Source organism: Schistocerca cancellata, chromosome 6 (assembly GCF_023864275.1).
Source record: "Schistocerca cancellata isolate TAMUIC-IGC-003103 chromosome 6, iqSchCanc2.1, whole genome shotgun sequence".
Lineage (NCBI taxonomy): Eukaryota > Metazoa > Arthropoda > Insecta > Orthoptera > Acrididae > Schistocerca > Schistocerca cancellata.
In genome coordinates, this window is record NC_064631.1 from 589,752,286 (window position 1) to 589,776,572 (window position 24,287).

Here is a 24,287-nt window from a genome sequence, read left to right on the forward strand (position 1 = left end):
GTGATCTTGCTATTGACTGACTACATCACGTGTCCTATTGCTGTCATCGGCTGGCGAGATCACGTGAATGAGCTATGACGCTTACAAAAGCGCATCGCAATCTCAGTTTCAATGCTTCAGAAAGTGACATGCGATATTTGATGGAATTCAAATTTATACCTTCGTAATATGAAAATGTGCAGCGTACATGTTGCTGCACATCAAAGGTCTTTCAAAACGTGTTTTTCCCCCTGAGTTTCGTTTTCTAAAATGACGGTAAATCCAATTCGGTATATAAAACCATAAACATTCAAAGGATTGATGACTTTTACAGTGTTGAGGAAGAGTATACTGTCACTTAACATGGAAAAAGTGTATTTTCATCCAGGAGAAAGTGTATTTTTAATGGGGAAATCTGGGAAAAATCTGGGAATTTTTTCTCCTTGTCCACGCACACACCCTGAGTGTGGGATGGTATTGGATGATGAGGGGTGCACTCTTTTGTAGCTGGTTCTTGGGGGTTGTGGGAGGATTGGGAGTATGAGGGTAAATGGCATAGGACACCTGTTTGCAGACTAGACTATGTTGGGGAGCTGGGGGCGGGGGAGGGGTAGTGCCTGTCTGTGGAGGCTTTAGGGAGACCCTCAGCATACTGGGAGGAAGTGCTTGTCACTGCAGGTACCCTATACCTGGCTGACCAGGCTGTAGGGGAGAGAGTTTTTGGTGTGCAAGGGATGACATCAGTTGAAATGCAGGAACTTTTGGTGGTTGGTGGGTTTAATATGCACAGAGATGTGGATAGAGTCATCAGAGAGGAGAAGGTCAACATCCAGGAAGATGGCACACTGGGTTGAGGAGGACCAGGTGAAGCAGATGGGAAGAAAGGTGTTATGGTTGTGAAGGTAGGGTGTCATGGCCTGAGTCTGAACATGAAGATACATCAGTGAACTGAAACCAGACCAGGAATTTGGCATTTTGGGAGGTTAGGAAGATCTCCTCTTTCAGAGGAGAAATAGTTGTAAGTTAGGATAGAGCTAGTAAGGTGTATAAGGAATGAGGTAGTGGATCTGGAGTGTGAAGGATCTGGGAAAGGTAGTGTTAAGTAGCAGTAAAACTATGGACATGAGGGATGTTGGTGAATAGGGAGGTGGTGTCAACAGTGACACAATTGGTCGATTGGTTGATTGGTTGAATGTGTTGGTCAATGAGGGCCAAAATTCTTTCAGTGGAGGCACAATAACCAGCCTCAATGGTGTGCCCAAGTTTGTTGGGTTTGTGGATTTTGGAAGCACATACAGTGAGGGTGTGCAGGGTGTCATAGGGCTGAGGAGGGAAATGGATAAAAGGGAGAGGTTTTGGGAAGGACCTAAGTCTTCAAGCAGGGATTGGAGGTTGTATCGGACTTCTGGGACAGGTTCACTTTGGCAGTGTTTATAGGTGGGGGAGTCAGATGATTGGCAGAGGCCTTCCACTAGGCAGTCGCTGCGATTCATTACAACAGTGTTGGAACATTTGTCTGCAGTGAGGATGATTAGGTCAGGATTTGTTTTGAGGCTGTGTTTGGCTGTCTCTTCTTCTGCTGAAAGGTTGGTGTTCTGAGGAAGGTACCTGGGCAAGGATGGTGAGGCAAAGTGGGAGGTCAGGGATTCCTGCTAGGTGACCAGGGGGAGAGGATCACAGTTGGATGTTGCTATGAACTGAGAGAGGCAGGGTTCAGCATTAGGTTGGGTTGGCTTTGGTTGGTAGGATTAGTGGAAAAGAAGTGTTCACACTGCAGTGTTTGGAAGAAGGAGAGTAGGTCATTGACAAGTTAAATATGGTTAAATTTTGGTTTAGGGCTAAAGGTGAGGCCTTTGGATGGACTGAAATTTCTGTGGAGCTGAGGCTTTTGGTGAAAGTTTAACAACAGTGCTAGAGAATGTTTCAGCTCTGGATTTGGAGAAATGTTTATAGGGAGTTTTGGGGGATGTAGCAAGCTGAAAAGGTCAGCTAGGCAGGGTCTGAGTGGTATGAGGGATTGACAAGGAGGGACACTATGAATAAGATAGGGGTTGGATAGTGGTGCCCAAGGGTGGCAGAAGGATATCAGCAGGTTGGGTAACTTATGGAGGTGGTGCCCAGAATGCTCTGGAGAGCAAGGGATTCAATTTCAGAGATGTGGTGTGTTAGCAGGGATTGCACAGTAACAGTATCCTGTGAAGGGAACAGAGCTGGTTCTGGGATACCTGTCCATGGTGATGTGTTTCTGAAGTACCTGGTTTGTGAGTATCAGGGACTGGCAGAGTCTGGAAAGGTGAAGGTCATTCTGAAAAGAAGGATGGGATCTAGAGACAGGTTTCTTGTGGTTAGGCCATTGGGGAGGAGGATTCCATGGTTTATGCAGCATTTAAGAAAAAGGATGTTGGGCAGTGTTTTAGCCAGGGAAAGGGATACTCTCCTGAACTGGTGCAGAAAGATGAAGCAGGGGTCCATTGTGGCAGGGATGGCATAGGGGAAATGGGAATAACATAGAAATGGGAAAATGAAAGTGTTAGATGGTTGTGTGGATAGCTGGATAAAATAAAAGATGCTTAAAAATACATAATGACATACAGAAACATGAACAAATATTTAAAAATACTCACAAATGGGTGAAACCACTTAAAAATACACACAAATATGTTAAAAATGACCAGAAATGTGGGAGAAAAATGCATGAATGAGGTATAGGAGCATGCATGTGTTGGTATAAGGGAAGAGAGGGGCAGGGAGATCAGTTAGATCCAGGATCACAAGTTCATGTGGCATGGATAGGTGTGGAAAATAAAACACTAAAATACATGAGGTTGAGGGAGAATGTGGGATCAATAGGAATAAATATAATTATCACTTGGAAGAATTTGGGACATCAGATGTTGCATCAACAAATCACGCCGGCATGTAGCCATGTGTTGTAGACAGACAAGACCATTGATAATACAGTGTGGCACAGAAGTGTATGTGGTTTGGAAGACTGAGAATAAATACAGGAAATAAGAGAAAGAATGGACACGGTGAAGAGTAACGCTATAGAGGAGAGTAACAAAGGAAAACATCAAAGTGTTGTGGGATGAAAGAAAAGCTTTTAGCCCAGAATCTAACAACAGAATCTCCAGGTTGGAACATCAACAATATAAGGAAAAGATAGATTGCTACTTACCATAAAGATGACATGTTAATTTGCAAAGAGGCAGAATGAAAAGACATTTGCACATTGGCTTTTGGCTAAAGTCTTCATCAGGAAAGGGTGTGTGCGAGTGTGCATCCTCACACACACACAAACACACACACACACACACACACACACACACACACACACACACACACACACACACATTTGCAGAAGCAAGCACACCTAACACACACACATGTCTGACATCTGTGGCAGCTTGGACTGGTATGCAATTGCCACACAGAACAGAAGCAGTAGTCTGGAGGGGATGGGGAAGGGGGAGGGGCAGGGGAAGGGATAGCATGGTATTACTTTCCTTAGTGTCCATTCATTCCCTTCTTTCCTGGGTTTATTCATTGCTTTCCAAGCCACATACACTTCCGAGCCACTCTGTATCAATGATCTTGTCTGTCCACAACACGCACCTGCATAATCATGCAGATTGTTGATGCAGCATCTGATGCCCCAAATTCTTCCCACTGATTATTTTATTTATTCCCATTGATCCCATATCCTCTCTCATCCTCACAAAGTTCAGGATTTTATTTTTCCACACTTACCCATGCCATATGAACTTTTAATCCTGGACCTAACCAATCCCCCTCCCCCCTCTTTTCCCATATCCCAACTCAAGCATGTTCCTGTAACTCATCTATTCCTTTTACCCCATGTTTCTGTACATTTTTAACATATTTTTGTATGGTTTCACACATTTGTGCATATTTTTATGTATCTGTGCATTTTTATGTGTGTTATTACATATTTGTTATGTGACTTGTCTCTTATCCAGCTCCCCTCACAACCATCTAACACCATGATCTTCCCATTTTCACTTCATTCCCATTTCTCCTACATCATACCTGCCTCAGTTGACCACTGCTCCATCTTTCTGCACCAATTCACAAAAGTATTCCTTTCCCTGGCTAAACCCCAGTCCTACACCCTGTTTCTTAAATGCTGCCTAAACCATGGAATCCACCCCAACAGCCTAACCATAAAACTGCTTTTCTCTGGATCCCATCACTTCTTTCAAAATGACCTTAAACTTTTCAGATTCCACCAGTCTCTGGCCCTCACAAACCTGGTACTGCAGAAACACATCTCCATGACACAGGCATCCCAGTTCCACCTCTGCTCTCTCCACAAGATACTGCTGCTGTGCAATTTCCCCAATATATCACATCTCCGAAATCAAATCCCTTACTCTCCAGCACCTGGAAGAGCATTCCAGACACTGCCTTCATAAGTTACCCAACCTGCAGACATCCTACTGCCATCTTGGGGCACTGCTATCCAGCTTTCCTCCTTCTCAACTTCTCATAGCGCTCAGACCCTGCCTAGCTGACCTTTTCAGCTTGCCACATCCTTCAAAACTCCCTCCCAATACTCCACCAAATCCAGAGCTTAATCATTTCCCTAACACTGTTGTTAAACTTTCCACCAAAAGCCTCAGCTCCAGAGAAGTTTCGGTCCTATCCGAAGGCCTCATCTTTAGCCGTATGCCACACAGGGTAGCCGTGTGATATAATGTACCTTGTCATGGTTCACGCAACTCCCCCCAACAGAGGTTCGAATCATCCCTCTGGCATGAGTGTGTGTGTTGCCCTTAGTGTAAGTTAGTTTAAGTTACATTAAGTAGTGTGTAAGCTTAGGGACCGATGACCTCAGCAGTTTGGTCCCATAGGAACTTACCACAAATTTCCAAAAAAAATTTAGCTGTGCACCCAAATTTATAAGTGGTACACCACCCTCTTCCCCACTCAGATCTTGGGTGTGCTCTTTTCTCACATTGTTACGGATTACATCCTGTAGCCCTTTGTTTTGACCTGGAAGTGTTGAAAACGGTGATTCTGAATTTTGTTAGTGGAGGCGTCTTTCTCCAATATCTTTGCTTACTCTATCTACAGTGCAAGCATTACTTATAGAACATTATGCATATTAGTATGAAAATGGAAAATCCTGTTTAAACAGTCATACGAGGAAAGACAACTACTTAGTGCAGATCATAGTTTATCAGACTGACACATCAATAGTGACAGCTTGTCAGGTTGCCATGATCATTTTTTATTTTTATTTATTTATGTTTGCTTTTGCTACACTAATATTGTGTTTTAATGTGATTTTAGCTTTATAGATTGAAAGGAGCTACAAATGAATCACTGATAAAAAATCTGCTCATTGAGTGGCAGCAGAACAAACACATAAAAGAGGGTTCTAATTAGGTAAGCTTTTGGAGCCAGTGGCTCTTTCTGCAGTCAGAAGGGTTGAAAGGAACAGGGGCAATAGAAAGGGACTAGAGAGGTCTAGGAAAAAGGTTAAATTTTGGGAAAGTCTCCCAGAATCACATGTCAGGGGAGACTTACTGCACAGGATGAGAACGAAAGACTGATTGTTGGGGACAGTCCCCAGCAATCAGTCTTTCCTTCTCATCCCATGCAGTAAGTCTTTCCTGACCCACAGTTCTGGGTGACTTTTCTGCAGAAGGAGCCACTGGCTCCGAAAGCTTGCCTAATTACAACTGTCTTTAATGCGTGTGTTCTGCTGCCACTTAATGAGTAGATTTTTTATCTATTCAATTAAATTATTTGGTCAAAAATTGATTGTTCTCATTGTTAAATGAATCACTGAGTTAGAAAACTTCTGAAGTGTAACCTGTAACTGCATTTTTGACTACATAATAACTCATATACTGAAAAATAAATGTTGTCCTCGCAATTCTGTGGCATTTATTGTAGTATCGGGCACTGTTTTCACATAACAGGCAAGAAGCTCTTGAAGCAGCACTCAGTGAAAAGGATGCACATTTAGCCTTACTGGAAGTGTCAGGCATCAGAACAGCAAGACAAGCAGAAGAGGCAGAGCAATTACGTGCTGATCGAAAAAGGCTTATGGAAAAACTCCGAGAAGAGGTAAGTCAAAGTCATTTCTGTATCACTAGCTACATGATATAGTAGTATTATGAAATGAATTTAATGCACTGAAATGACATGAATGGATAAATGGGGATAAAATCAATGAAGATTCCATAACATGGAATGATCAGTGCAAACGCTGCTGAACTGGCAGTGTAACGAATATGTCTTGAAAACCAAAAATTTTTGTGTGGCTGGGAACTGATCCCAAATTTCTTGCTTTTTGCATGCAGTTGCCTTTATCACTAGGCTCTCTGTGGATGTCTTCGGGCTTAACTTAAACTTTCAGCCATAACTTGATATTTTCACCTGTGATTACTGAATACTATTACCAGAAGCTCTTATGGGAATAGAGTCAGGGAGGTCTGTGGCGTACTCTACCATAAGGGATATATATACAGTGTGAATCACCTAAAGCTTGCACTGCAAATATTGTGGAAATGGAAAGTGCTATTGATGTGTGGTTTCCACAGGATGGATTGGTGGTCAGAGGCTTGTATCGAGAAGAATTTGACAGAGAACTGAAAGACCTAAAATGAAACAAGGCCCGTAGAGTAGACAACATCCTGTCAGCATTGTTAATATTCTTGGGAGAGCCAGCCATGACAGCACTATTCCACCTGGTGTGCAATACCTGTGGGGCAGGCAAAATACCACCAGACTTCAAACAGAATGCTGTAATTCCAGTTTAAAAGAAGGCATGTGATGAAACGTGTGTCTGTTATCAAACCTTGAGTTTTAATAACACATGGTCACAAAATACTGACATGAATTACTTATAGAAGAATGAAAACTGTGGGAAGCTGATCTCAGAGAAGATCAGTTTGGGTTACGGAAATAAAGTAAGAACATGCAAGGAAGTACTGACACTTTGACTTGTCATCAAAGACAGACTGAAGAAAGGCAAACCCATGACTATAGCTTTTGTAGATTTAAAGAATGCTTTTGATATTGTTTACTGGAATATGCACTTTAAAATTGTGTAGACAACTGGGATAAAATAAGGGAGCGAAAGCTTATTTACAGCATTTACAAAACCAGACTGCAGTTATAAGAGTTGAAGGACATGCAAGGGAAGCAGTGGTCAAGAAGGGCATGAGACAAGGTTGTTGCCTATCCCCAATGTCACTCAATCTGTACAATGAGCAAGCAGTAAGAGAAATTGAGAATGATAAAATATATTCTATTCCACTTATGTTTTTAAGAACAGTTGATTGCTTATTACATTAGAACCTACTGGCATGAATTTAAGTGAATGATTAAAATAGAAAAAGAAATAAAAGTACACATTTTACGATAATAGCACATATAATTAAATAAATTTACATTTTTCAAATTAAAATATAAAATTTCTCCTGAGAGTACATATCTTTATCCTAATGATATTGACAAATTTACGTTTTATCATTATAATTTGAATTAAAATTCAGAATGCTGTGTTCATGACATAAGTATCACATTTTCTCTTTTACAACTGTGGTTTTAGCTAAGTGGTTTTTTCTACTCTTATGTTAAAAGGTGCCTTATAACTCTATGAATTCATTTATTTTATAAAAAGCTTGTCTATGAGGAATTTTTTAAATTTCCTTTTGAATATATGTACATTATTAATTTGCTTTTTTATATTGATCAGCAGCTTATTGTATACATTTATACCTGATTCAGCAACACCTGTGTGTACTCTCGTCAGAGTAGTAGAGCCTTAGTGGAAATTTTTCATCTGTCTTGTGCTGTAGTTGTGAATGTCACAATTATTCCAAAATTATTCCTTGTTATTGACTGGAAACATAATCAGTGAGTATCAGTAAATATACCAAGAGACCTGAAGAGATCCCTGCAGGACATCATGTTAGAGGACCCACGTATTGGTCTCACTACTCATTTCTGAAGTTTGAAGACTTTTTCGACTCTAGCAGTGTTTCCCCAGAATATTATACTGCATGAGAGTATAGAATGGAAATACACAAAATATGACAGTAGCATTATTTCTCATTAAAAAATGAGAAATGGCTCTCAGTGCAAAACTCTTTGAGCTAAGTTTAGATCACCTATATAAGACAACAAGTGTCTGGCGCAGTTGTTAGATCAGTAACTGCTACTTCAATGGCAGGTTATCGAGATTTAAGTGTGTTTGAATGTGGTGTGATAATCAGAGCATGAGCAATGGGACACAGCATCTCTGAGGTAGTGATGAAGTGGGGATTTTCCCCTATGATCATTTCATGGGTGTACCGTGAATATTAGGAATCGGGTAAAACATCAAATCTCTGACATCGCTGCGGCCGGAAAAATATCCTGCAAGAATGGGACCAATGATGAATGACAAGAATTGTCCAACATGACAGAAGTGCAACCCTTCTGCAGATTGCTGCAGATTTCAATGCTGGGCCATCAACAAGTGTCAGTGTGTGAACCATCAATGAAACATCAACAACAAATAATAATAAATTTTTTTTTTTTTTTTCAGCACTTTTCATTCCGAACCCTTGGGGGGGTGGGGGGGAGGGGCAGACTACTGCCCATGATTGCTCAGCACTTCTTAACAATTTATTTCTTTATTACAATTTGTTTAAAAATAGTGCTCTTGATTCATTTTGAACAGCTTAACATTAATTTAATCTTCATTGTTAATGTAATGAGAGTACAATTATAGATATGGAATATTTTGAAATAATAAATCATCATAGGTGTGATGTTAATAAGGAAAATAGCAAATAAAATCAACATAAAGAACGTAGAACAACATAAATATGAAGGGCTTATTTCAATAGTGGTACAAGTCCATTACCTCCACTTTTCTGACTATAATGCTTCTGAAATTAATGAGCCAAACAAACAGAAAGAAAGGTTCATCTCTAGCAAGAAGCCATATGCTTGAATATTTCTGGTATCTCAACGGCAGATTTTTCAGTGCTCATTTAACTTTAGGACACTGTATCTCAATATGAACAAAAATGGACTTGTACCACTATTGAAATAAGCCCTTCATATAATAAGTGATGAGTTGCTGTTTTTGTGGTCTTCACCCCAGAGACTGGTTTGATGCAGTCTCCCTGCTACTCTATCCTGTGCGAGCTTCTTCGACTCCAAGTAACTTCTGCACCCTACATCCTTCTGAATCTGCTTAATGTATTCATCTCTTGGTCTCCCTCTATGATTTTTACCCTCCATGCTGCCCTCCAATAATAAGTTGGTGACACCCTGATGCCTCGGAACATGGCCTACTAACCGATCCCTTCTTGTAGACAAGTTGTGCCACAAATTCCTCTTCTCCCCAATTCTATTCAGTACCTCCTCATTAGTTACATGATACACCCATATAAGCTTCACCATTCTTCTGTAGCACCACATTTTGAAAGCTTCTATTCTCTTCTCATCTAAACTATTTATCGTCCATGTTACACTTCCATACATGGCTACACTCCATACAAATACTTTGAGAAAAGACTTCCTGATACTTAAATCTATATTCGATGTTAACAAACTCCTCTTCTTCAGAAACGCTTTCCTTGCATTGCCAGTCTACATTTTATATCCTTCCTACTTTGATCATCATCATTTATTTTGCTCCCCAAATAGCAAAACTCATCTACTACTTTAAGTGTCTCATTTCCTAACCTAATTCCCTCAGCATCACCTGATGTAGTTAGACTACATTCCATTATCCTCGATTTGCTTTTGTTGATGTTCCTCTTATATACTCCTTTCAAGACACTGTCCATTCCATTCAAATACTGTTCAAGATCCTTTGCTGTTTCTAACAGAATTACAATGTCATCGGCAAACCTCACAGTTTTTTATTTCTTCTTCATGGATTTTACTTCCTACTCCAAACTTTTCTTTTGTTTCCTTCACTGCTTGCTCATTGTATAGATTGAATAACATTGGGGACAGGCTACAACCCTGTCTCACTCCATTCCCAATGACTGATTCACTTTCAGAATTTGAAAAAGAGTATTCCAGACAACATTGTCAAAAGCTTTCTCTAAGTCTACAAATGCTACAAATGTAGGTTTGCCATTCCTTAATCTATCTTCTAAGATAAATCATAGTCTCATTATTGCCTCATGTGCTCCAACATTTCTATGGAATCCAAACTGATGTTCCCCAAGGTCGGCTTCTACCAGTTTTTCCATTCGGCTGTAAAGAATTTGTGTCAGTATTTTGTAGCCGTGACTTATTAAACTGATAGTTTAGTAATTTCCACATGTATAAACACCTGCTTTCTTTGGGATTGAAATCATTATATTCTTTTTGAAGTCTGAGGGTATTTTGCCTGTCTCATACATCTTGCTCACCAAATGGTAGAGTTTTGTCAGGACTGGCTCTCCCAAGGCTACCAGTAGTTCCAATGGAATGTTGTCTACTCCCGGGGTCTTGTTTTGACTTAGGTCCTCCAGTGCTCCTTCAAATTCTTCATGCAGTATCATATAACCTATTTCATCTTCACCTACATCCTCTTCTATTTCCATAATACTGCCCTCAAGTACATTGCCCTTGTATAGACCCTTTATATACTTCTTCCACCTTTCTGCTTTCCCTTCTTTGCTTAGAACTGGTTTTCCATCTGAGCTCTTGATATCCACAGAAGTGGTTCTCTTTTCTCCAAAGGTTTCTTTAATTTTCCTGTTGACAGTATCTATCTTACCCCTAGTGATGCCTCTACATCCTTACATTTGCCCTCTAGCCATCCATGCTTAGCCATTTTGCACTTCCTCTCAATCTCATTTTTGAGATGTTTGTATTCCTTTTTGCCTGCTTCATTTACTGCATTTTTATATTTTCTCCTTTCATCAATTAAATTCAATATCTCTTCTGTTACCCAAGGATTTCTACTAGCCCTCATTTTCTTTACCTACTTGATCCCTATTTCATCTCTCAAAGCTACCCATTCTTCTTCTACTGCATTTCTTTCCCCTGTTCTTGTCAATTGTTTCCTCATGGTCTCTCTGAAACTCTCTACAACCTCTGGTTCTTTCAGTTTATCCAGCTCCCATATCCTTAAATTTCCACCTTTTTGCAGTTTCTTCAGCTTTAATCTACAGTTCATAACCAATAGATTGTGGTCAGAGTCCACATCTGCCCCTGTAAATGTCTTACAATTTAAAACCTGGTTCATAAATCTCTGTCTTACCATTATATAATCTATCTGAAACCTTCCACTGTCTCCAGGCCTCTTCCACGTATACAACCTTCTTTCATGATTCTTAAACCAAGTGTTAGCTATGATTAAGTTATACTCTTTGCAAAATTCTACCAGCGACTTCCTCTTCCATTCCTTACCCCCATTCCAAATTCACCTACTATTTTTCCTTCTCTTCCTTTTTCTACTATCGAATTCCAGACCCCCATGACTATTAAATTTTCGTCTTTGTTCACTATCTGAATAACTTCTTTTATCTCATCATACATTTCTTCAATCTCTTCATCATCTGCTGAGCTAGTTGGCATATAAACTTGTACTACTGTGGAAGGCATGGGGTTTGTGTCTATCTTGGCTACGTTAATGTGTTCACTATGAACCTATTTTTTAATTCATTATTAAATCTACCCCTGCGTTATCCCATATTTGATTTTGCATTTATAACACAGTCCTCCTGAGTAGTCCCCACCCAGAGATCCGATTGGGGACTATTTTACCTCTGGAATATTTTTCTCAAGAGGATGCCATCATCATTTAATCATACAGTAAAGCTGCATGCCCTCGGGAAAAATTATGGCTGTAGTTTCCCCTTGCTTTCAGCTGTTCACAGTAACAGCACAGCAAGGCTATTTTGGTTAATGATACAAGGCCAGATCAGTAGGTCATCCAGACTGCTGCCCCTGCAACTACTGAAAATACTGCTGCCCCTCTTCTGGATCCACACATTTGTCTGGCCTCTTAACAGATACCCCTTTGTTGTGGTTGCACCTATGGAACGGCTATCTGTATCACTGAGGTACACAAGCCTCCCCACCAACGGCAACGTCCTTGGTTCATGAGGGGAAAATGATGAGTAGGTAGCAAAATTGTTGTTGTAACCATAAGTATTGGATGAGTTAAAAACAGTTAAAAAAGTTTTTATGGAAACATGGGAGGAAACCAAAAGAGGTATGAGGCATAATTAAAACCAATTAAAATAATCAGAAATGAGTGATGAGTGACATAGGTGATTAGATGTGCCCAAGGCTTGAGGAGGAAGAATTCTAGGTCTTCCATGTTTGGTCATTTTGTTAGCATGTGTCATTTGTAATTCACACTTAATTTCATTGTTCGATTTGTACTGGTTTTACATTCACTAAATCATAAAGTGTGTTGCTTGGTGTCATTTGGAGCCATTTTCTTTCTGTCTGATACAGTTGCTTAACCACTGCATTTGATATTCCTCCTAGGGGGATGCTGGCATATTATAGAACAGGTCTGATGAAGGTCTTGTGTGAATTGTTGTTTCAACACTAGGCAGTGAAAGTGTCCTTGTATGTGTTATAATAGTCCTTGTCATTTCCTTGTCTTGTCTAGAAGGTAGTTTAGATACATGCTCTAGTTCATGTTTGTCAAGGAACATGCTGATAGTCCTGGTAATGCTGGCAAGCCTCAGTGATGAGTCCCAGAATGTCAGTTGTATGACTGCATCATTTTGCTGTCTTTTCTTGGTTATATGTCTGTGTCAGGAGAGTATTATACACGTTTTTGTTGGGTTTGGCCTGATTCTCCATTTGTGCACCCAGCCTTCCAGTCATCTTAGGTATATCTCCATCTTTCTCTTTGTTATGGTCATTCTTAGAGAGGTGCACCAGTATGTGGTATCATCTGCATATAGCACAACTGTCTTATCTGGGGCTATTGTGGGGATGGGGACGGGTGGTGGATGCCTACCGTGTACAGTACGTACAGTAGCAGTGACAGGATGCCACATCGGGGGACGCCTGCCCCACAGGTGAATAAATGCGATACCAAGGTCGAAAAATGGATCATGGAGCCCATTTTTGTTGTACTCTCCAGTTGGCACCGCTTACAGAGTATGCCATCGTGCTACAGTTGATTGAAAGCGCATTCGATATCTAGGAAAATTGCAAATATGCACTTCCCAATGTTATAGCCATAAGTGACTCCATTGGGTAGCTTGAATAGAGGGTCATTGGTGGAATTCCTGCTATGGTAGCCTTAGGAAGTCTTTAGTCTCTACATATGTCCTTAATAAGTCTGTTATTATTCTTTCCAAGGTTTTCCCTAACATGTCTCGAAGAGAAATTGGCCTGTAAGATCACGAATCAGTTCATGGCATGTCAGGCTTATTGTAATGGTTCTGCCCATCTTCCAGCTGATTGGGAGGATCTTGGTGTCAAGGCAGTAGTTAAACTGTAAGGAGAGGATGGGAATAAGGGCAGGGAGGGGTGCTTCCTCACATGGCTTCATCTTATGTCATTTTGTCTGGGGGCAGAGTTTCATCCTGTTAGAATTTCATCTATTATTTCATCACCAGTTATTGGTTTGGTGAAGGAATGGTTGTTTTCTGTGTCTGCTCTAAGTGTTGTGAGTACTTGTGGCAGCTGAAGATTTGTAGTCTGTCTAAACACCTTGTAGAAGTTGTTATTCTCTAGAGATGAGAAAACTTCCTGCTGCAAGACCTCTTTAAAAATGTCTGCCTGTTGCTGTTTCTCCTTTGTCAGCTCAATGTTCATTATTAGTGTATTGGTGGTGGTCTGTTTTTATCCTGTCAGTGTTTTAAACTGATTCCAGAACTTGCCTCTGTATGTGTATTTGAGTTGAGAGTAAGTTTTGTCACATTCTCATTGTTGGACGGTTGAGATGATACATTTTATGTGATTGTCCAGTCTGTCCTGTGTTTGTCTCAGGTGAGGATTGCTGGATCATCTTATCTGTCTCTCTAGTTGTCTTTTATGTCATATCAAGTACACCTTGTGACAGTCGATTACACTGAAAATTTTTGCCCTCTGCAGTTCGGAAGCAAAATCTTGAATATTTGGGATGGGATAATTATCTAAAATTGTTCTGGTGCTAAGCACCTGATAGTCACTGCAGAGGTGGAAATTGTCATCTTTCATAGGCACCAAATGAATGGATGACGACCAACTACTAGAAGAAGGGCGAATAGTCTTACTCTCTGTAAGTTCCTGAATAACTGCATTGATGTGTTTAAGTTTTTCCCGGTTTAAATGCTTAGCCTTTGCACACACCAGTGGACCTTCCATGGTATCAATTCTATGGACAGTACTGTTGTTGATTGCATACACCGACAGGGAGGATGGACCCGCACCTGATGAAGTAATGTAATGCACACACTTGTATGTCCCAGGCTGGCAGATTAGCAGCAGTGGCAGTGATCCACTGGTAGTCCTTGTCGTGTATCTCAGTGGGGTACTTGGTGGTGCTGCAAACACAGTTTCTGTCCGGAAGTAGAAAAGTCACGCGACATCAGCAGCGCGTGCAAGGAGGCGGAGTGGGGGCTGGGGGTGTGGCCATGTGTGACTCTTGGTGACTTGCTTATGAGCGTCAGTGAGCTTGGCTTGCATGGCAGCGATGTGTAAGCGGGGGGCTTCATTGCTGTCCTGAAGCTCATTGTTGTGTGATTTAAGAGAGAGAACTGCAACGGTGCCTTCAGCTAGGTCACACAATAGAGTGGCGGATGAGAGGGGAAGAAATAACGTGACCGGTGGTATGGTCTACCGAGTTAAAGTTAAAGATTAGTGTACCTCATTGTAGGTTAGGTGAAAGAGCATGGCTGAGAGAAAATCTGCCCCGAGCACGGGTTCATCCACATCGGTAATAATGAAAGTCCATTGTAAGTGAGTATTAATATCCTGCAGTTGAAGGTTTAAATTAGTTTTGCCTTGGGATTGGACAAGGAATTATTGGCAGCTCAAAGTGGGGGGGGGGGGGGGGGGGGCAGGCAGGTTGATGCTCAAATTTAATACCTGCGGACAAAGGTATGACACTGACCTCAGCCCCGTGTTGACTAGAAACAAAAGACAAGACACTGTGCCTTTCATGTACAAGTGCCCTGGAGCGTGACATGAAGAAGTATTAAGAGACAGGCATCTGTGCGATGCAACATGGCCCATAGCTCCTGAGTGGGGTCGCAGTATTAGTTTGGGAACATGCATGGGGAATGATATTTCTTAGCTGCGTTGCCAAAGCGGGAATGGAAATAACACTGAGCAGAATGGTGCTTAGCATCGTGCGTCAAGCCGCCTGAGGCTGAAGTGTAAGTGGTGTGGTTCATGTTTGTAGACTCCTTCGATGGCAGTGCTGCAGTAGAGCTGGTAGGAGAGGAGTTACTGTAGTGGTTGCCAGGCAGCATTGGGTCCATGCGCATGCGTGAAGCAAGTCGTGCACACTCTTTACCGAAAGATGGAAACTGCAGCACAGGTGTGCCATCTCCTGAGGCCTGAAGCCCCCCCCCCCCTCCCCCCGAGGGGGTATGTGGGGGTGGCAAGATGTTGTAAACCTGGTCTGCGATCTTCAGCTTAGCATCCAGTGGAGCCAAAGTTAGATGGAGAAGGTGAATTTGAACTTCACGATGAAGTTTGAGCAAGCAGATGGTCTGAAGTGTAGTGTCCGGCATATGATGTGCGTCAGTCGTTGCACGGAGATGACACCAGAGATGCGATGGGGTTGCGGAACCTAGCGACTCGTGACTGATGATGAGGTGGATAGCTTCCTCTGTAGATCTGGTTAAGCGCTCGAGGATGGTGTGTCAGGCGAATGCATATTTGTCCGTAGCAGGAGGAGAAGCCACAATATCGCAGATGAGGTCCGGTTCATCATGGAGGTGACATAGTAAGCAAAGGGATTTAGAGTTGTCGTCAGCAATGCCATGTAGCTGCAGGACGTTATCGACCAAGGCAAGCCATGTGTGTGAGTGTTCCTTGTGAAGGGGTGGTAGTTTAGGCCAACAGATGGGAAAGTCTTAGGGTAATGGTTTGTCAGAAACTGTTGCTCTTTGTCTGTAGTTCAGCAGCGTAACTGGCTCAGGAGCAGTAGCGGTGTACCCGATCATGACTCTGTCAGTAGCACGCGGCACGGTAGGCGCAGCTGGCTCAACCATGGTTGAGAAATCAATGAGTCAGGCATTCAACAGAGTAATGTCAACAGGTGTAGAATGGACCAGCGAGGAAAAGTCGACCATCGTCTAGAAAACGACAGAGTGCATTGAAATTGTTAAAACCGCATATCGTTTGTGGAACACACGTGGCAGATGAGGCATCAGAAACACTCGTAAAGCAGATGCTGGTAGTGTGGTGGGGGAGGGGGGGGGGAGGGTATGGGGGCTGGTGCAAAATCCGGAGATCCAGGATAAATATGAACTTTTCTGTCGTGAATGTCCGGCTCAATTTGTATCACCACTGACCCGGCTGGAAAGTTCACCCTGGCACTTGGGAAATTTGTAAATATAGTCATTGGTGTTTGAGCACATTGTGTCGGCCATTGTTGAGCACTCAGAACATATGAAAAGTCCACATTCAACGTAAAATATTCACATCTGAAGTTTTGTGCATGAAAAATGTTCTGTTGGTATGGGACACTGCCACACAATGGCTCATTCATCTAGGATAATGAAAAGTTATTGTTTATACCTGATGCCATCACACATGGCTGTGGGAATGTATAAGCACTGTCCTGTTGAGTACAGCTAGCCGGTGTATTTGTAAACTACATCGAACTATTCTGAACACAAAGTGGATGATAGGAAAATGATGCCGGAGCATCCATTGGAAAACCTAGTTGGCTCATGTGTGGTGCAGTAAGTGGCAAGTGATCCATTGTGTACTGCACAATGGAATGAGAGTTCATTGTAGCACTCGTGAATAAATTTGGGGTCACCAATATGGGTTTAGTGTTGTAGGATTGCCAGATCTAATGATGTACACTATTCCACATGTAATAAGCACTAGTTTATTGGTCCAAAGCTCATATAAAGAGATATACACATCTTGTTGATTCTCCATACACATGTGTGTACCATTCTGTGTGTGACCACAGGCTGCTCACAAAGAGCTTGAAAAACAAAGATGTTGATACACGACTTGGTCGATAGCTGCCACAAACATAGAAACTCAGAATATCAACATGCAAAACAAAAAAAAAACACTATGAACTTATGCACTAACCCAGTAGCTCACACTGCCTGTAGAAGCAGTTTGTAAACATTTTGTCAATCTATTAACTTCTGTCCTTCATTTGTTCATCATTCCTGGAGGTTCTACTTTAGGTTGGAATGTATTGTACATGATTGTTGATCGTATGTGAAGAAAAGTTCCTTCTTAAAAGTTCAAAATTGTTTCATGTTTTGTGTAATATTGTTGATCCCGTTCATGTTAATGATTCTTTATTCACAGCTACTTCATTCAGAGATAATATGATTTTAGCATTCACATTTGATTACCATAATTTCAGTTTTATCACACAAACAGTTTATCCCTTTTGTCCAGTCTTGCTTTTTGTTCATCCCCCACATTTCTAAGCAGTAAACATATTGTTTAGTTCTGTTCGCATGGTGAATAACTATTCTTGTATTGCTTGTCTTATATAGAATGAACAGAGTGTTCGGCTGCTGCAAGAGTATTCCCTGCCAGATGTAGAGCAGTTCACATCATCTGTAACAAATCTGATTGAAGCAGAAGATAAAGAGAAGGAAACCACCTCCAGTAATCAAAATGGTCATTCACATCATGAGGAAGAGGTAATTATGCTAATCTAATTTATGAGGATGAAACAAACAATAAATCTGTTGGTTCTATGATTTCAATGTTAATTGTTACTATTTTCTTTTCTGTATGTTGCTTTTGTGTCATTTCAGTCTTGTTATAATTTATTTATATACATTGTTTCAGATTTATTGTTAAGCTCTTAAGCAATATAATATAATATAATCAGATACAAAGGCCATCAGTCACCTCACCATGTCCAAATGGCCTCATTTCATGAAGCTCTTATGTGAATATGTATATTAACTATGTATGAGAATGTGTGCTCTCATTGCAAAGTTCACTGATTAAATATTCCCATGTTGTCAGCTGAGTAACAGCATAGCCTTGATGCAAAGCTTTGAAAATTTTATATTCACCATTTTAAGAGAAGAATGATATGTAGGAAATTTGTTGAAATATTGTTTCAAGATGAGGCTATCACTCTGAAGATAAACCAAGAAAATTGCATCAATATTATCTGTAGTTTGTGATAGCATGGTGCAAGGTTTCAGTTTCAGTTATACTCACATCAGGCTTTAAATGAATATTTTCAGTTCAACTTTATAATCCAATATTTACTATATATATATTTTAGTCACTTTTTCCTTGTATAGTGTTGCTATGTTCTTTTATTAATGTATACGTCTAATTTTTCCACACAATATCTTTCCCTGGAGATTTCATGTTATTTTCTTCATTGATACTTGCACATTTCATGTTTTGATAAACAGCTCCTACTTTCCTAAGTATCTTGTAAGATCTGTTTATTTAATCTGATTTTGTGTTTCTCTTCCACATAATTTTCTTGATGGGCCTTGGCATTCTCGACAGCCTTCCTCCATTCATCTCTGTTTTCTCTTGCATCCTCATATCTTGTCTTTGTAATGTGAGCCAGCACATTATCCAGCCATGATCTCTTGGTCAGTCATTCCTTCTAGTGGAATACAATCAAAAAACAAAAAAGCTAAATCCTGTCTGAAAAGGCCTCAGAAGGCCCAACAGTACTGTCTGACCACTATGTCATTCTTGGCTAACTGGCATCACTGGATGTCAATACTGAGAGACAGGGGTTCAGCACACCTCTCTTGCCTTCGTGTCATCAGTTTTCGTGACATGGAGTCACTTCCACTTGTTCAAGTAGCTCCTAAAGTGTTATACTTAGGCTGAGTGCATTCCTGGTAGGTTAACAGCAGATGGCAACCCAGGTGATCATCTAAGTGCCAACCACATCTGACAGTGCTTAACTTCGGTGATCAGATTGTCACCACCATAGTATTGCCATTGCTGGAAAACAATCTGTCTTTCATTATTTGTTTGGGCATCCAGTCATCTGTCGTCCTCTCCATATGCCTTAACCATCATATTCTTTCAGATTTAATAAGTTTCACTATATCCTTCCCTTATGTATATTCTTCTGTTTGATGGCTACATCTTACATTCCATCTGTCTGCCTCTCTCAGTGGTCCATAAATTTTTCGCAAGAATTTTCTTTCAAATGTCCTTAGATCGTTCATATCTGCATCTGTCATCATCCACATTACTGAGACATATGTAACAACTGGTCATACCAGGTAGTAGTACGCTCTTGTAATTAGAGAATCCTTAAATACCTGCAAGTTTGAATAATAACAGGCTCTGTTTCTCGCTTGTACCCTTTCTCTAATACAGAGTGTCATATTATTATCACTAATTGAGAGGACACCAGGATATTAGGAGCAACTGACAGCCCTAAAACATTTATTACAGGCCTTCAGGTCATGTTGTGTTCTTCTAGCATTGCCATGTATTTCGTCTTGTTTTTGCAGTAAGTCCAATTTTTGCTCCATCGGAATCCAATATTTCATTAATTTACATCTCTTACCACAGTTGTAATATCATCTGCATATGCACATATTTGACTGGATTTCATCATTATTGTTCCTCTCTTGTCTGTTTTGTGTATTAAACTATGCAGTGCTAAATTAAACAGGACTGTAGGAGACACCATCATGATGCTTCATTCCATTTGTAAATCATTTTGTTATTCACGTTTTCTTTTGCCTTTGCGTCTTTCATTGGTATTCAGGTAATCTTCTCAGCTTCTTACAGATGCCTAATTCTTTTAGTGCTTTATGTATAGCTGACAGGTTAACACTATCAAAAGCTTTTCTAAAATTAACAAATAGAAAGTGGAGATAAATTTCACGTACATACAATTTGTCCATTATATATCTAATAATAAACAACTGATCAGAAGTACCTCTATCAGACTGGAAGCTATATTTATCTTTCTCCTGTATTCAATTTCACAAGCTAAGTTTTCTTCTTTCTTGCATATAGGGCATATTATTCAAGTTTTCCAGTCCTCAGGCATGCTTTTATTTATTAGTGCATGTATTTCACATATTATAGGTTGACTGCCAAATTTTATAAGTTGTGAAAAGATAGTTGCTACTCACCACATAGCAGAGATGCTTGAGTCGCAGATAGCACAACAAAAGCTTATTTTGTGACAGTCTTAGCAGAGATGCTGAGTTGCAGATAGCACAACAAAAGCTTATTTTGTGACAGTCTTTTTGTTGAGCATGTCTGCGACTCAGCATCTCTGCTATGTGATGAGTAGCAACATCCTTTTCACAATACTGTTACATTCCATCCTGGATTATCCATTGTTTGAAATTTTATAAGTTCTGACTCTATACCATCTTCACCAGGTCCATCTCTTGCATTGTTAACCTTTTTGCTTCTTCCCTTTCCTCTCCTCTTACCTCTACATTCTCCTACTGTTCTTGTGGATCTTTTGATACTTGATCTCTGAGGTAGTATTTAGCATATCTTCAAAATATTCTGCCCATCTCTGCAATATTTTTTATTTCTCTCTGATTGTCCCATCATTTCTATTTTTACATGCCATTTGTGTTGATGGAAAATTTTTCCTCATCTTTCCTACTGCATAAAAGAATTTTCTTGTTTCACTTTGTTGCTTTAGCTCTTTTTTCTTTCTTTTTCTTTTTTTGCATATCTTATGAGCATTAGACCCTAATTTTTTATAAACCTACATATTTTGTCTTCATGTACGAATCTTACCAAATTATCAGTTTGATGAGTCATGGTTGCTAGATATGAGAGGTGTTCAATAAGTAAGACAACATATTTTTTCTCAGCTGATTTCAATTTAAAAAATGTGAAATTTGGTATAATGGCATCACAATGAAAGGAGATCATGTTGAAAAATAGGGGTTTGAAGCCATGAGTGGGGAATGATATGGTATATTGGAATTTAGAATTCTGAATAAAATGAACATACTTAAAAAAAATTAAAAAAGGTGTTGCTTTACTTATTGAATGCCCCTTGTACTAACACATATTATTTACAGAAGAATGGAAAAACTGGTAGAAGCCAACCTTGGGTAAGATCTGTTTGGATTCCAGAGGAATGTATGAACACACAAGGTAGTACTGCCCTATGACTTACCTTAAGGAAATGAAAGGCAAAGCTACCTTTATAGCTTTTGTAGATTTGGAGAAAGCTTTTGATGTTGTTGATTGGGCTACATTGTTTTTAACTCTGAAAATATCAGGGGTGAAAGCCAGGGGTTGAAAGATTATTTACAAATTGTACAGAAACTAGACAGCAGTTATAAGAGTTGAGGGGCATGAAAGGGAAACAGTGGTTGATATTTATTTACTTGTGTTCCATTGATCCAGTACACAATAGAATTATGTGGATACAGAATGAGTCATAATTATACATGGGACTGTACTTAAAGATACTAATAGATACAAACTGTAATATGTGTATAGGAACAAAATATGCTAATAATTACAAGCTTAGGCATTCCCAATAATAAACACAGGTATAAAACAATCAAATAATAAATTACAATTATCCATACTACATGTTACAGGTTTGATAGAATTAAAGTACATCACTAGCCAAAGCAAAAATTTCTGTTCTAACATACATTATTGTGTTCCATTACGAAGTGGTAATAGCAAATATTACAAGTACAATGTGTCACATCTAAGTTATGCATTAAAGAATTCATTAAGAGAGTGAAAAAGAATTTTCCAGAAGCTAATCCTTTAATTTTCTTCTAAACTGTGGCATTACACTGGAGGGAAGCAGGGCAGTGTTGTAGCATATCTCTGATGCTATTCAATCTGTACATTGAGCAGCAGTGGAAAGAAAAGAAAAATATGGAGAAATAAATAAAGTTCAGAGAGAAGGAATAAAAACTTTGAGGTTTGCTGATGGCGTTGTAATTCTGCCAGAGACAGTAAAGGACCTGGAGGAGCATCTGAATGGAATGATGAGTGTCTTGAAAGGAGGACATGAGATGAACATTATTAAGCAAAACAAGGGTAATGGAATGTAGTCAGATTAAAACAGGTGATGTTGAGGGAATAAGGCAACATAAATTTCCTGGACATTAGCTTAAAGATAGAAGACAGTAACCATAAATTTAAAATTTACTGAAAAGAGTCCTTCACTGACACTTTCATCCCAGCTTCCTCCCAACATCCAACACCTAAAAACAAGCAGCATTCCATCACATGATCCACCGTCTTTTTTCTGTCGCTATGTCCCAAGAAGACTTTGACCAGGAACTTAATACAATAAAAACAGTAGCCATAAATAATGAATTTGACCCCAACACCAATTATAAAATTTTAGCTAAAAAGATGAAGAAGCAAGCCAGGTCCCTACTGTCCCTAATGAAAAACACAGACAAACAGGAAAAGAAATGGTGCAGATTACTTTTGATATGGAAAATATCACATAGCATAAGTAACCTCTTGAAGGCGAAGGGTTTCTCTGTGTTTTTCTATGTCCCTCAGACAATAGGTAGTTTTTTGTTCAATGCAAAAGACAAACATCCAGCTATCACAAAAAGTGGGGTTTATAAAATCACATGCCATGAGTGTCAGTCTTGTTACATTGGGCAGATGGGGAGGGCAATCTGTAAAGGCTTAAGGAACACCACAGAATCTGGAGGATGAGGAAGCCTGGTTCAGCCTTTGCAGAACATTGCCTGGACAATAATCATAAATACACAATAGATGTACAAGTCCTACACACAGAGGAAAGGGGGGCCAAATTTGACCAATTTTAAATTTTAGAAATTAAAAAAACAGGTGGGTATATCCCCACACCTATTATTAAATGAGCAAACCCAGTTCAGTTATTCATCTCTTTTACGTGAGATCACAACCCCAGGATAGAAGCAAAACTTTGGGCCCCAGTCCATTGTAGTTCAAAATATCTCGGCTGATGCATAACTTTAGTACGGTCACTGTAGTATAATTTGTGAATGTGTAATTGTTGTAATTGTACATTAAACTGTGGATCAATACCTTAAAAAGTTGAGATTATCTTTGCCTTGTCATCATGTTTATGTGTGCATTCTCACCTTTCGGAATCAGTACTGTACTTGAAAACAGGCTTATAACTCGAAACCTAGGTTGTGCAATAACATTAATAATAAATTGTGAAACAAGGCTAAAAATAGCGTTTGTTTAGTTAATTTATATGTTTTATCAAGAACTGACAGATGATTCAATTAAAATGATAGATTTAAGCATTAGAAAGTCTTTTCTGAAGGTACTTGTCTGGAATGTAGCCATGGAAGGAAGTGAGACATGGGTGACAAACAGTTAAAACAAGAAAAGAACAGAAGCTTTTGAAATGTGGAGCTACAGAAAATTCTGAAGATTAGATGTGTGAAGTGCATAACCAATGAGGAGATACTGAACAGAATTGGGGAGAAAAGAAATTTGTGGCAGAACTTGGCTAAAAGAAGCAACTGGTTGATAGGACACTATCTGAGAGATCAAGGGATCACTAATTAAGTACTGGAGGGGAGTGTGAGGGGTAAAAGTTTTAGAGGGAAACCAATGGACGAGTACATTAAGCAGCTTAAAAAGGAAGTAAGTTGCAGTAATTTTCAGAGATGAAGTGGCTAGCACAGGACAGAGTAACATGGAGAGTTGCATCAAACTGGTCTTCAGACAGAAAACCTCAACAACATTTCTTCTTGTTTTCCTCTGTAGCATTCCCAGTCTTGCTACATTTTTATGTTGTATTGTTAGTCTACATTTGTCATTAAATCACTCGTTTCCTTCCTTTCTTCCTAACCCAACTGTTGCTCTGTATCCTCTTCCATCTACCTAGATATTCCATTGATTCCTCACTGTCTGTTAGGACACCTTTAATGTTTATTTAAGACAATATTATGAAAAAGATAGACTGCCGTTCACCACATAGTGGAGATGTTGAGTCGCAGATAGGCACAACAGAAAGACTGATAACAGGTAAGCTTTTGGTCAAAAGCCCTTCTTCTGAATTAGACAAGATACACGTACATACATGCAAATGCAACTTACACACACACATGACCACTATCTCTGGCTACCGAGTCCAGACTGCCAGTCTGGCCTTGGGACACAGAGATAGTGTGTGTGTTGTGTTTGCATGAAAGTGTGTATATTGTCCAATTCAATGAAATCCTTTTGGCCAAACACACAATTGCTTA

The 24,287-nt window shown here is 39.8% G+C and overlaps 1 protein-coding gene across 2 annotated transcripts in view; it reads left to right on the forward strand.

Moving 5' to 3' along the window:
* Positions 1 to 24,287, forward strand: part of LOC126191061 (centrosome-associated protein CEP250-like) — a 462,550-nt gene that overhangs the window by 430,647 nt on the left and 7,616 nt on the right. For both annotated transcript variants that reach the window (XM_049931777.1, XM_049931775.1), the window contains exons 17-18: positions 5,931 to 6,078; positions 17,616 to 17,765. In XM_049931777.1, the coding sequence (XP_049787734.1) occupies positions 5,931 to 6,078; positions 17,616 to 17,765 (298 nt within the window). The remainder of the gene's footprint in view (positions 1 to 5,930; positions 6,079 to 17,615; positions 17,766 to 24,287) is intronic.